The 12,599-nt window shown below is 40.1% G+C and overlaps 1 protein-coding gene across 1 annotated transcript in view; it reads left to right on the forward strand.

Moving 5' to 3' along the window:
- CUX2 (cut like homeobox 2) overlaps positions 1-12,599 on the forward strand; it is a 253,849-nt gene that overhangs the window by 170,757 nt on the left and 70,493 nt on the right. The window contains exon 8 of the mRNA XM_040352486.1: positions 11,405-11,453. Within this exon, the coding sequence (XP_040208420.1) occupies positions 11,405-11,453 (49 nt within the window). The remainder of the gene's footprint in view (positions 1-11,404; positions 11,454-12,599) is intronic.

Raw genomic sequence — 12,599 nt, forward strand, 5'->3', positions numbered from 1 at the left:
GTGGCAACCCTAAGTGCATGAGATGCTGTGCTCTCCTAGTGGCCATGACATGCCTGTTTAATTTGCACTAGGCAGTGGACCCATATGGGATTTAAGGTGCAGTTTATAGAAAAGGAATGAGAGCAGTATAGTCTGTCACCTATAAGCAACAGTTTGTGTATGTCTGCTTTTCCTCCGCATAGCACAGTCATTTTTGTTTGTGATACAAGACACACCTACCAGCCTGTGATTCTTTCCTTGGACAACTAGGCATCACTTACATCATAACGGGTTAGCAGAAGTTGTGCAGCAAAGTAACCTGTCTGCCCTGCCAAGTCATTACTGGTATAGCAGCGCCCTCTTCATGGCCCCATATATCAATATCACACAGAGTAGGTCCAGTTGGACACTTCAGGAGCCTGTATAGTGCAGTAAAACAGTTTGCAATAGTTTTCTGTAAACCATGACATGATCACATGACCTCTTTCAGAAGACTGGCACACTGCTACTTCTGGTAAAATCACTTAATATGTTGCAAAGTTACATTGTTTGTTTCGGCATTTAAAACTGCAATATGCAATACTGTAATGTAACACTTTGAATCAATTCTACCAATAGCAACATTTTATGGTAAGATGATATAAACAGCCACTAAACCTAAGATACAAGATGCCTCACATACATAGACTGTTTGTCACATTCACAAATATATAATAAGTCATACCCATATGTGTACAGAGCCTTAACTATTTCACACTGCAGTAAAGTGGTTGTATGCCCTAGTAAAAAACGAACAAAAAAACCCTGTAAGTCAGACATAGGCATAATGAGCTAATATGCACCGTTTTTCGTATTACAGCTCTACCCCAATTATACCTGATTCAAGGGGTGTCAAAGGTCTACCTCCTTTGGCTCCTGTAATGGGAAGTAGGTCTGCATGAGGATGCGCAGAGTAGGGGCGAGCATAGAGTGCAATCTTGCTTTAATTCTGCCGACTCCATCAGCTGCACCATTGTGTAGGTACGTTTCGCTGCCCCAGCTGCTAGAGCAAAAAAAAAAAAAAAGGACCCCCAGCCATTTCCAGGCCCAGGGTTTAAATGCCAGCTTGTCAAAAATGCTGGCTTTACAATTCCTAGCTTACCAACTGATGGATTCTGCCCCTTTCCGGGAATTTCCAGCCTGTGCTGTACCGCAGTGGTGGGTTCTTGACCACCATTCCTTTCACCCTGCCCTTCACCACCACACAGGAGGCAATGTTTCCATGATGCTGAACCATGCAGTCAGCAGCAATGTCTACATGACCACAGACATGTGCTCCATAATGTATGGGCGACACTATATATCGCTGGGTAATTCTGCTGGCAGCCCGGAAGGATGCAGGGCAGGAAGGATGCAGGGCAGCTTGTTCTGCCACCCCATGGCCTTACAAGACTTCTTTGTATTTCAGGTCTGCTCTACTCAGACACCATCCCTGTGAGGCCACAGCAGGCATAGGAGTAGGAGTATGGTTGCCCTGGGAGCATTGAAGCTGATAATGACAGGGGGCAGTCTCCCAGAGGTGGGTTTCATGCCTCCCAAACCCCAGGAGTTACATGGCTGAGGGTGGGTAGCTCAGGACAATGTTGTCCTCAGCAAGTCTGGGGACTCAGCTTTCTCCACCTCAAATAATTTTTGGTGCATGGGCTCCATCATGCTCCAGAGCCTGCAAAAAGACCCGTGACTCGTGGAATCAAGGAGAGGGACGTTCCTTTTTTAATCCATATTATAAGGGAAAGTTGCAGAGCTCTTCCTGCATATGCACAGGATGAAAAACCTTGAATATGTGTTAAAGGGGTTGTAAAAGTTTGTTTTTTATTTTCTAAATAGGTTCCTTTAAGCTAGTGCATTGTTGGTTCACTTACCTTTTCCTTAGATTTCCCTTCTAAATGTTTTTTTTCTTTGTCTGAATTTCTCAGTTCCTGTTTCTCCTCAGTAAACTTGACACCATCATCCGAGCGGTGTTTAGTCAGACAGAACAGCTTACTGAGGAGGAACAGGAAGTGAGAAATTCAGACAAAGAAAACAAAGAAAAAAAACATTTAGAAGGCAAATTGAAGGAAAAGGTAAGTGAACCAACAATGCACTAGCTTAAAGGAACCTGTTTAGAAAATAAAAAATGAACCTATACAACCCCTTCAAAAGGAAACCTATGTGACTCATTTATAGCGTTTGGCAGAGAATGTCTCATGTACAAGGTGTCGCTGAGCCTTTAAATGGTGAAAGGAGGAGTGGTAGTGGTGACTACCTGAGCTATCTTGAGCCATTCTTTCATCCCTCAGCTCCTAGGGTTGTCATCTACCACTTATTGTCAGTGGCTGCATCACATGGTGGCTGATTGTCTGGGTAGACCCTCTGAATGGATGACCCCTTCAAGGATGGACCACTGGCCACAGCTTACCCATTATGAAAATATGCAGCCAGTACCCTCTCTGAACATGTATTCAGTACTGCTGAAGGCTTTGTGAAAGACATCAGCTGCAGCTACCAAGCCCCTGATGCTCATGCTACTCATACATTTTTGGGGGGATTGTGCCACCCTACAAAAAAATATTTTTCACGCACCTCAAGTTTCTACTTTCACCTCCACAGGCTACAAAACAAATCTCACATGCTGTCACCAATGCCATTTTCAGTGTCCTTGAGCACACCAAGTCCCTGCCAGCCAGTGCCGGCCCAAGACATTGTGCTGCCTGGTACCAAGAATGAAATGCTGCCCCCCCCAAAAAAATTACGCCCACCAAAATGCCCCCACATCCAATATTTTATATCATGATAACTAATATGGACCTATCATGGCTCTATACATGTATATAGGAGTATAAAAAGGACCTGTTATGGCTCTATTCATGCAATTAACCCCACAGTGGAGCGGAGAGCGGAACGGGAGGAGCGGTTGGGCGGCAATTAGCCCCACAGTAGAGTGGAGAGTGGAGCTGGCGGAATGGGATGGCGTGCAGGCAGGAAATTTGCTGCCCCCCTGAAAGTGCTGCCTGGTACAATGGTACCATCGGGTCCCATGGTAGGGCCGGCCCTGCTGCCAGCACATCTTTCTACCTGCTAATGTTAACATCTTCTGCCTTTGTTGTAGGTCTGCTACCATTACCATCTTAAAATATTGTCACAGCGGCTGTTCTTTGTAACAGCAGTTTTAATGTGGCACTCAATTTCACAGTTGCAAATTCTGTGCATTTTGTTTAAAAGACATAATTTGTTCTGCAGGAATAATTGTGTTGGGTTATGGTGTTTTGGCACTGCCACCACCCAAAGCCCATTTCTTTTTGCAGCTGTGTGACAGTTGCAAATACAGAGAATTTTTGTTAGAGGTATACATCCTGTGCTCTGCAGGAAGAATTTTGTCAGGTTACAGTGTTTGGGCACCACCAATATCCAAAACCCAATTTTTCCACTGCTAAGTAGCACAACATGTAAAATTTTTGCTCGCTGTCGATTCTCTTTCTCCAATAATATTTGTGTTTAGTTATGGTGCTTTGCCATAAGAAAATACCTAAAATCTAATTTTTACAACACTTCTTTTATGGACTTCTTTTATATTGTTCCATTTTTTGGGCTTGGTTAATACTGCATTGGCCATTAACTTTGTTTGTTGAATTGCAGTGTATCATGGAAAACACTTGGTCTCCTCTCGCTGCTCCTCGGTTGTTAAATGTGTAGTAGTGTGGCTTAACAGTGATTTTTTTTAATAAAAAGTCTCACTCTTTGCTACTGAAAATCTGGCCTATATAACTTGCTAGAAACATGTCCTGATATTTCCTCAAAACATTTTTCTCCTTTTATCACAGGGAGAATAACATTTATTGCTTGGATTTACAGATGGCTCGCTCCCTCTCAAATTTCTTTGGATGAGAACTTCTGCTATGCAGAAAATCTGCATGATTTCTAGATTATGTGTCAGAAAAATACCAGTATGATTTTTGCTGGTTGAAATGTAACCTCTCATTGTATACTATACAGGCTTCTCTTTGTGCATCACAACTGTGAAATAGTTATATAGTAGGGCTGTTACTGATCAAAATTTTTCTGTTCGATTAATCTTTTTTTTTTTTAATCGATTAATTGACTAATTTCGATTAATTATAACGCACATACAGATCCAACTACTTTTAGCTGATCTCCTTGCAGGCTGAGTCCCAGTGCAGCTACCAACCACTGGAAAAATGGATAGCAGGATACAAAAAACACACAAAGGCAGCGCTCAATGGGAATAGCATTAAAACTTTTATAGTCTTCAAGTGGGTAACAAAATAAATATTGCACTGGAGATAAAATCGATGTAACTACATAAACTGTAAAAATGGTGCGAGTAATACCAAACGGTACCAAAAGCAGTCATAAAAACATGTAGCTAAGTATGATACTGGTATAAAAATGTGTACAACGATACCACTGCTGAATCCAGATGAGGAGAGGTTAACATCAGTCCGCCGGCATGTAGATGTCCCATGAAGGGAACTATCACAACTCCCAGTGGATGGTTGTAGAATCCCAGGTTGATAGAGGGAAGTGATAGAGGGAAGTGTAACAGCCCTTGCGTGTGGCAGATAGTAAGGTCCCGCCGGCATACAGATATGAAGGCACAGCAAAGGAGCCCTTCAGATGGACACGGCAAGCCCCGCCGGTGTCCGTGACGTTACTGGATCTCCGACGGAAGGCCCAGAAGCCGGCGGAGAGGTGAGTACCAATTAAAATAATTTTAATCGATCAAAAAGATTTTGATCGATCAAAAAAATTTAAGATTAATCGATTAATTAAAAGTTAATTTGCACAGCCCTATTATATAGTGTTTCCTAAAAGGTGTGTATATATATATATATATATATATATATTTGGTTAACTAAGATAAGCCGACTCCCTGCCTTCATATTTGCATATTCTCAAAAAAACTTACCGTAGCTACTGTTCTAGGAATAAGTACAATTTCCATTATTGGTGTGCACCCAAATACAGCTTCAGGCTCTCTGCCTTCAAATTGGCCTCCCATTAATAAACATGAGATTTTTAATCTGAAATCTGTACAATATTTATAGCATATCTGCAAATAATATAGATAAATCTCAAAGGGCTGCACCCTGCAGCACATCCTCATGAGACCACAACAAAAATAAACAGAAAAGTGGGATTTATAAGGTTCAAATCACAGGAGTGGACCACCCATAAATAAAACCATCACATTTTATTCAGTACAATTTAAAAAATGATATAAACACATATTGTTGTGTTAGGTATGACTTAACGAACAGGTATCCCTAGGGGCTTTGAGTTGCAGCAATGAATGGAGATGATAATAAAGTTTTTTGTATAAAAGTATAAAGTTTATTATAATACAAATGGTATCAAAAATAGAAAAAAAATATTATTATTTGATAGGAATCAGGACATGAGCTCTAAAGAAACAAAAACAAGGGCTAAATACACATTTAAAGATGGCTGATTAACAATCAGTACGACGTTGTGAATGATTGCTATGGACGCAAAAGCCCCAACGTGTTTCGACCTTTAAATGATTGCAGTCTTCTTCAGGGGGAGAACAGATTTGTGAACATGAATTCTACAATGAAATACATATGTGTTAAACATTATATACATCTTTATAAACAGCCATACATGACCTTCACATGAAATGTTAGGGCATCATTGCTAAGGAATACATACCAAGGTGACTGGTAGGAACCAAGGACCGCAGTGACCTCCTTGGGGGCTTTTGCATCCATAGTAATCATTCACAACGTTGTACTGATTGTTAATCAGCCGTCTTTATATGTGTATTTAGCCCTTGTTTTTGTTTCTTTAGAGCTCATGTCCTGATTCCTATCAGATAATAATAATTGTTTCTATTTTTGATACCATTTGTATTATAATAAACTTTACTCAAGTTCTATCAGGGGTGTGCAGCACCCTCATCCACAGCCGGTATCGCTTTTCCCTTGCAGGTATGACTTAACAAGTCTCAGACACCATTTCACATCCATTAAAGTTACCTCACATGTCCTCTGCTCATCACATAGAGGAATGAAGGTAGATCATAGACTGAAAATTAGGGCTTGGATATGTTTCATCAGAATAGGTGTCAATGCTAAATAATATAGAAATTATTAAAGAGGGGTTCCAACCACAATTAGCATTTTTTTAAAGTATGTCCTTTCATCATGTGTTTTTATAATATAAATCCGGTCACTTACTGTTTTACAATCCGCCTCCGCTCCGCATAGTTATTCAAAAAAGATAGTTTATAAAACTATGTCCACACGGTTGTCATTTTGCTTGTGGGCATTGTGAAGCCCACAAGCACTTACTTCCTGGAAGTCTTGGATGGGGAGTAATAATTGGATAGCGCACTGCATCCTGGGAAATTATGACACACATTTCCCAGGAGCATTAGAGGGAGATGATGTCAGAATCCTAGGTGATTCCAAAGGCAGATTTTGTGGGACCGCATAGCAACAGGCATTTCCAGATGAGTAAAAAAAAAAAAAAAAAAAAATATTTTTATTTTTTAGGTCTAATGAGCACAATAATGGAAAAAAATTTGGGATGGAAACTCCACTTTAAATATTATACAAAATGTAGATCTAAAATGAAAAGGACCTTTTATGGTTTGTCACTATTAAGCCTCGTACACACGACTGAGGAACTCGACGGGCGAAACACATCGTTTTCCTCGTCGAGTTCCTTGTCAGGCTGTCGAGGAACTCAACAAGGCAAGTTTCTCCATTCCCATCGAGGAAATAGAGAACTTGCTCTCTTTTTGGCTCGTCGAGTTTCTCGACAGTTTCCTCGACGAAAATGTACACACAAACGATTTCCTCAGCAAACAAATATCTCCCAGCAAGTTTCTTGCTGGTTTTTGCCGAGAAACTCGGTCGTGTGTACGAGGCCTGACAGTTTAATTACCTAGCCGCAGCATATTGTTACTTACAGCTGATATGTACACAGAAGTCTTCTGCATTCTAGTAAGGGAGACCCCATAATGTAATAGGTCCTTTTAATTTTAGACCTATATATTCAGGTACAACCTGATTTCTCTCTCCTCAAAATTGCAGCCTATCCTATAAAAGCTTAAAAGATTTTTTTTTTGTACCTCTGGAAAAACAAAGTAGCAAAAAGTCTTCAAGAAATCTCCATCAGATTTTTACAATTGTTTAGGTTTGAAATAAAAAAAAAGACATTGTGATTTTTTTATTCCAGATCGGGTCTGCTGGATCTCTCTCTGACAGAATCTGAGCCAAAAAATAGTACATACTTTCCAGCTAATCAATGCATTTTTTCTGGCTCTGAAAATATACTCTAATTTATATTTTACGAAGATCAAACCCTCTCCATCTTGCATTGCAGCCTAGAAATACATGGTGTGCTGCGTGTCCACGCAGTATTTCTGGCTCTTGGCTCTGACATATTAAACCTAAATAAAATTATGCCTCATTTCTTCCTCTGACAAGTAAAAAATATTGCTTAATGGTCGCTGAGTTTGTGCAATATTAAGGCTGTTGCCTGTACTAGATAGTCATACTGTAATATTTTTTTTTCCTGGAAAAAAATTGATTCCTTTTACATTGCTGACTTGGACCCAAACAAACTGTATGCGTGATCTCCGGTTAATGTGTGACAAATTTAGCTTATGTCTCTGAAACCTGTCATTGTGATTTTTTTTTCAACATAACAACTCTGCAATGTGGGTTTGTGGTTTGGAGGTTTTTTAATGCGCTCTGGGTTAGCACTTTGTTCAACTTTGTACACAATACAGTGTGTTACTGAATAGGAGGTCGCAGAAAGCTATGCTTTCTGACTTGTTTTGCCCATTTACAATTGTTTTTTTGCTGTGTTGCCTCTGCTGCTTCCAATGAACCTTCAGCTTCTATTGATTTTAATGGAGTTTGGATTCCAGACTCAAACCGAACCTGGTTGCATTTGGCTCAACACTGTTGATCATCTGTTTTCTCTGAGGAACAGGTTGACAAATTCAGTATGCCACCCACAGACATGAGATCTTCTTGATTTGCAGAAATAGCTAAATTGAGTGACTGTTATCTGATGTTAATGGGAACCCTTAGAAAATATTAAATTTTCAAGCACTCGCATTTTGGTTCAAGGTTACTCTCCAGTATTTACACCTCTTCTGGTTTGTCATTTTCATTAAGCAAAATTAAGTACCAGAAAAACTGCCGTGAAAAAGATATGCAGACTTCTATGGCTAATCTCATTCTGCAAATAATTATTTCCTGTCTGTCTTGCTGATCCTCCACCTGTCATTAGATAAAAAATGAAGGCTGCCATGGCTGATCCCTCCTTCTGATAATGCTAGTTATCTGGCTGTCATGTTGATTCTCTGGCTTTAATATTTTAAAGGGGTTGTAAAGGTTCGTTTTTTTTTTTCTAAATAGTTCCTTTAAGCTAGTGCATTGTTGGGTCACTTACCTTTTCCTTTGATTTCCCTTCTAAATGTTTTTTTCTTTGTCTGAATTTCTCACTTCCTATTTGTCCTCAGTAAACTTGCCACCATCGTCTGAGCGGTGGTTAGTCAGCCAGAACAGCTTACTGAACAGCTTACTGAGGAGTAACAGGAAGTGAGAAATTCAGACAAAGAAAACAAAGAAAAAAAACATTTAGAAGGGAAATTGAAGTCCCTTTAAGTTGTTGACCTGCAGTAAGCATACCGATTTCTGACTTTACACTGATTTTGTTGATCTGCACACCTGTATTGGACAGGTGACTGAAATGATTGAAGCCCAAGGATTAACGTAACAGCAAGGCAGCTAGTATTTTTAGGTGGATGTTAGCAAAAGATTTCTTGTTTCTGTCATATAAGGTTTACTTAATTATTTTGTGAGTCATCAGTTCTTATTAGGTGTGCAGAAAATGAGTTCTGATTTCTCTTGTTTGCATATATGTTTCAGGTCAGTGACTCAAAATGTTATTAAGCCAGAGCCAGCCTGGTAACTAGAATTGTCATAAGTAGATCCAGTCTGGCAGCTCCCATATTTTCTTCAAGCTCCTTTAAAGTGGTTACATTTTTGCTTTAAAGGGGTTGTAAAGGGGAAAAAAATGTTTCCCTAAATAGCTTCCTTTACCTTAGTGCAGTCCTCCTTCACTTACCTCATCCTTCGATTCTGCTTTTAAATGTCCTTATTTCTTCTGAGAAATCCTCACTTACTGTTCTTCTGTCTGTAACTCTACACCGTAATGCAAGGCTTTCTCCCTGGTGTGGAGAAAGCCTCTTGAGGGGGGAGGGGGCGAGCAGGCAAGTCAGGACACTCTCTACTTTGCAGATAGAGAAAAGGAGCTGTGTGTTAGTGGGCGTCCTGACACTCCTGCTCGCCCCCTCCTTCCTCAAGAGGCTTTCTCCACACCAAGAAGAAAGCCTTGCATTACTGTGTGGAGTTGCAGACAGAAGAACAGGAAGTGAGCATTTCTCAGAAGAAATAAGGACATTTAAAAGCAAAATCGAAGGATGAGGTAAGTGAAGGAGGACTGCACTAAGGTAAAGGAAGCTATTTAGGGAAAAAAAATTCCTTTACAACCCCTATAAAAAAAGAGATTATACTTATCTATTCTGTACAACAATATTACACAGCAAGGCCACTTTTCTCCTCTCCTGGCAGGCCACACCAACTTTGCCATCTCCCCCCTCCTTTGGGTGCCTCCTTTAGCAAGCCGGGTGCTAAGGAGGCATCCATACGAGTGTGGTCCTGAGCCAGGCTGTGGGTGTCCACAGACACTCACAGCGCCAGTAAGCCACGCCCCCACTCCCACCTCAGCAATTTTACTGACAGCCGCATCAGCCTATGACTCTGCAGCCCTCAGTTTCTCTTGTGAAAGTGGGGGTTGGGGGGAGCAGTGCTGGAGCCAGAGACAGCACTGGATCAGTAACATGAAGCCAGGTAAGTGTTTAGGGGTGGGGGCGGTAGGACAGGTAGTGGGGCGTTTTTTTCCCTAATGCAGAGAATGCATTAAAGCGGTAGTTCACCCTCACTGACTTGATTTTACCATCGAGACAGGCATTGTAGCGCGAGCTACAGTATGCCTGTCCCGATTTTTTTAACCCCGGACTCACCTTGTAATCGGACATCGTAGATTTCGGCTCCCGCGGGGAATGGGCGTGCCTATGGAGAGGGAGGATGATTGACGGCCGGCCCTGGCACGTCACTCTCCCCGAAGACAGCCGGAGTAGGTCTCGGCTCTTCACGGCGCCTGCGCACAGGCTATGCGCAGGCGCCGTGAAGAGCCAAGCCTATTTCGGCTATTTCCGGAAAAGCGTGACGCGCCAGAGCCGGCCGTCAATCATCCTCCGTCTCCATAGGCACGCCCATTCCCCGGTATCTTCGATCTACGAGTACAAGGTGAGTACGGGGGTAAAAAAATCGGGACAGGCATACTGTAGCTCGCGCTACAATGCCTGATTTTATGGTAAAAGAAAAAAAAAAATTTTTTGCGTTGATAGGGTGAACCCCCGCTTTAAGGAAACATTTTAAAGGACACTTGACATGAGAGAAATAAATGGGCTGATAATATTGGTCTCTCAAATTGTGGAGTATTTATTAAAGCCAGAGGAAGCTTCTGCTTGAGAAACTGGAATAAATATACTTTTTTTGTATTAAAGAGTCACATTGACTTGTTTGCTGGTAGAAAAGGCAGATCTATGGGTTGCCTGATTAAAAAAGATTGGGTATTTTATTTTAGTAGATTGATTTCTTCCATAGATTGATTGAGCCAATCTATTGAATGAATCAATCGGTTTTATTTTAAATATTGATTTGCTTGATAGATTGGCCAATTGATTCTTCAAACACATTTGGATGATCAATGCATATGGAAGACCTCTCATTTATAATGTTGCTCCTAAAAGCTTGATTTTATCCATCTTTTCTAGCCAGTCCTGCTCTAATGATGATTATGGGTGAGGATCTTTTTCCTTTCTTTAAATACAAAGATGCCTTTATTTAAAACACAAGCAGTATTGTTCTATGTACAGACACTTAAAGAGATTAAACTGTTATATCCTTTTATTAAGCTGATTGGATGTCATTGGTTGTTCCCCATTACTGTTATTTGCACCCTTTTCCTCATTGATTAAAAAAGATTATGCAGAATGGCATGTCCATGCAAGGCACAGGGAAGTTCCTAATAAAACATAGTATTGAAAAAAATATTTTTTTATGTAGAATTGCATAATGTGTAAACGATATGGTAATGGACATTTGGACTGAGGTATGCTATACAAACCAGTTATATGAAACTGTTCTCAAATGACCAAAACCTCCCTATACACAGGGGATAGAAACAAAGTGACCTGGAGTATATAGATGAAATAATTTTCAAATGAAACCATGAGAAATCTCAAGGTGTTACATTTTCTGTGTTCTACTTTGTTTAGGGCAGATGAAGTGGGCATGATCATGACCAACCTTGAAAAAGCCCATCGGGTAAGTAGACGTTCTGTGTTTTGTATAGATCCTTCTGCGTGAGCAGTTGGTTCAAACATTTCTCCAGTAAGCCTTATGACTAATGGACCTCTGAAGTTTGTGCGACACAGGAAGGGTGTTTGCCATGCTGATGAATTGTATTTAGCTAAAAAGAAAAAAATATTAAAATATTTATTTTCATTACTAAACTCAAGTAATAATGTATAATTAAATAACTTTAGATTTCTTTACAACATAATACAATTGATTTCTGTTGTGTTCTATATTTCTAAATAATAAAAAATACATCATATTGCAGAATATTGAGCATATTTGATTTAAAATGCTTTTTGTATAGTGAATCTTTTCGAATAGATCCTGCATACCTCAGACAGATACTGCTCTGTTCTTTGTAGCGATATAGAGATACAGTACTGCAATGTCAGTTCTTTATTTTATATACGTTTATGCATGCCAAGTTTCTTGTACATCCTCAAGCCATAGAAACACAGAGTCCAAACCACATCCTTGTTTAAGAACATAGACTCAAATAACGTTTTCAAAGATGAAAGGGTCACTGTAATTGTATAAGGTTAGGGAATAGGAAATATCAACTCAAAGGGAGGAATATTCATTCATAACTGCTTTTTGTTATACAACTAATAGAGATCTTAAACAAATTAACATCGTAATAATAAAATCATTGAATTTATAAGCAAGAAAGTGCTCGAGGTGCACATCCTGTTACCTGAAAAGTCCACCTCTTGCCAGATTTTTTTTTTTTTTAATAGAGTGTGGAATGGTTAAAATTCTGCTGTTTTAAATGGAGAATTTTCCAATAAATTCCTGTCACTCTGACTCTCTCTGATTGAGACAGAAAGTGAAAGGAAATCTCCCCACTTGGGGGTACAGACAGCATTAAAAAACAGAGAAAGGTAAAACCCCCTCTCCATTCTATCCAAAATGAAAAGAAAAGTTTAGGTTGGAGTTGAGAATAATGCCTCGTACACATGACTGCTTTTCCTGGCAGGAAAACTGCCATTAGAGCTTTTGGCCGGGAATCCCGGCCGTGTGTATGCTCCATCGCAGTTTTCCCGACAGAAAAATCGCTGGAAAACCCCGGCGGGAAAATAGAGAACGATTTCTCTTTTTTTCCCACCGGGATTC

The sequence above is a fragment of the Rana temporaria genome, chromosome 1, assembly GCF_905171775.1.
Source record: "Rana temporaria chromosome 1, aRanTem1.1, whole genome shotgun sequence".
Taxonomy (NCBI): domain Eukaryota; kingdom Metazoa; phylum Chordata; class Amphibia; order Anura; family Ranidae; genus Rana; species Rana temporaria.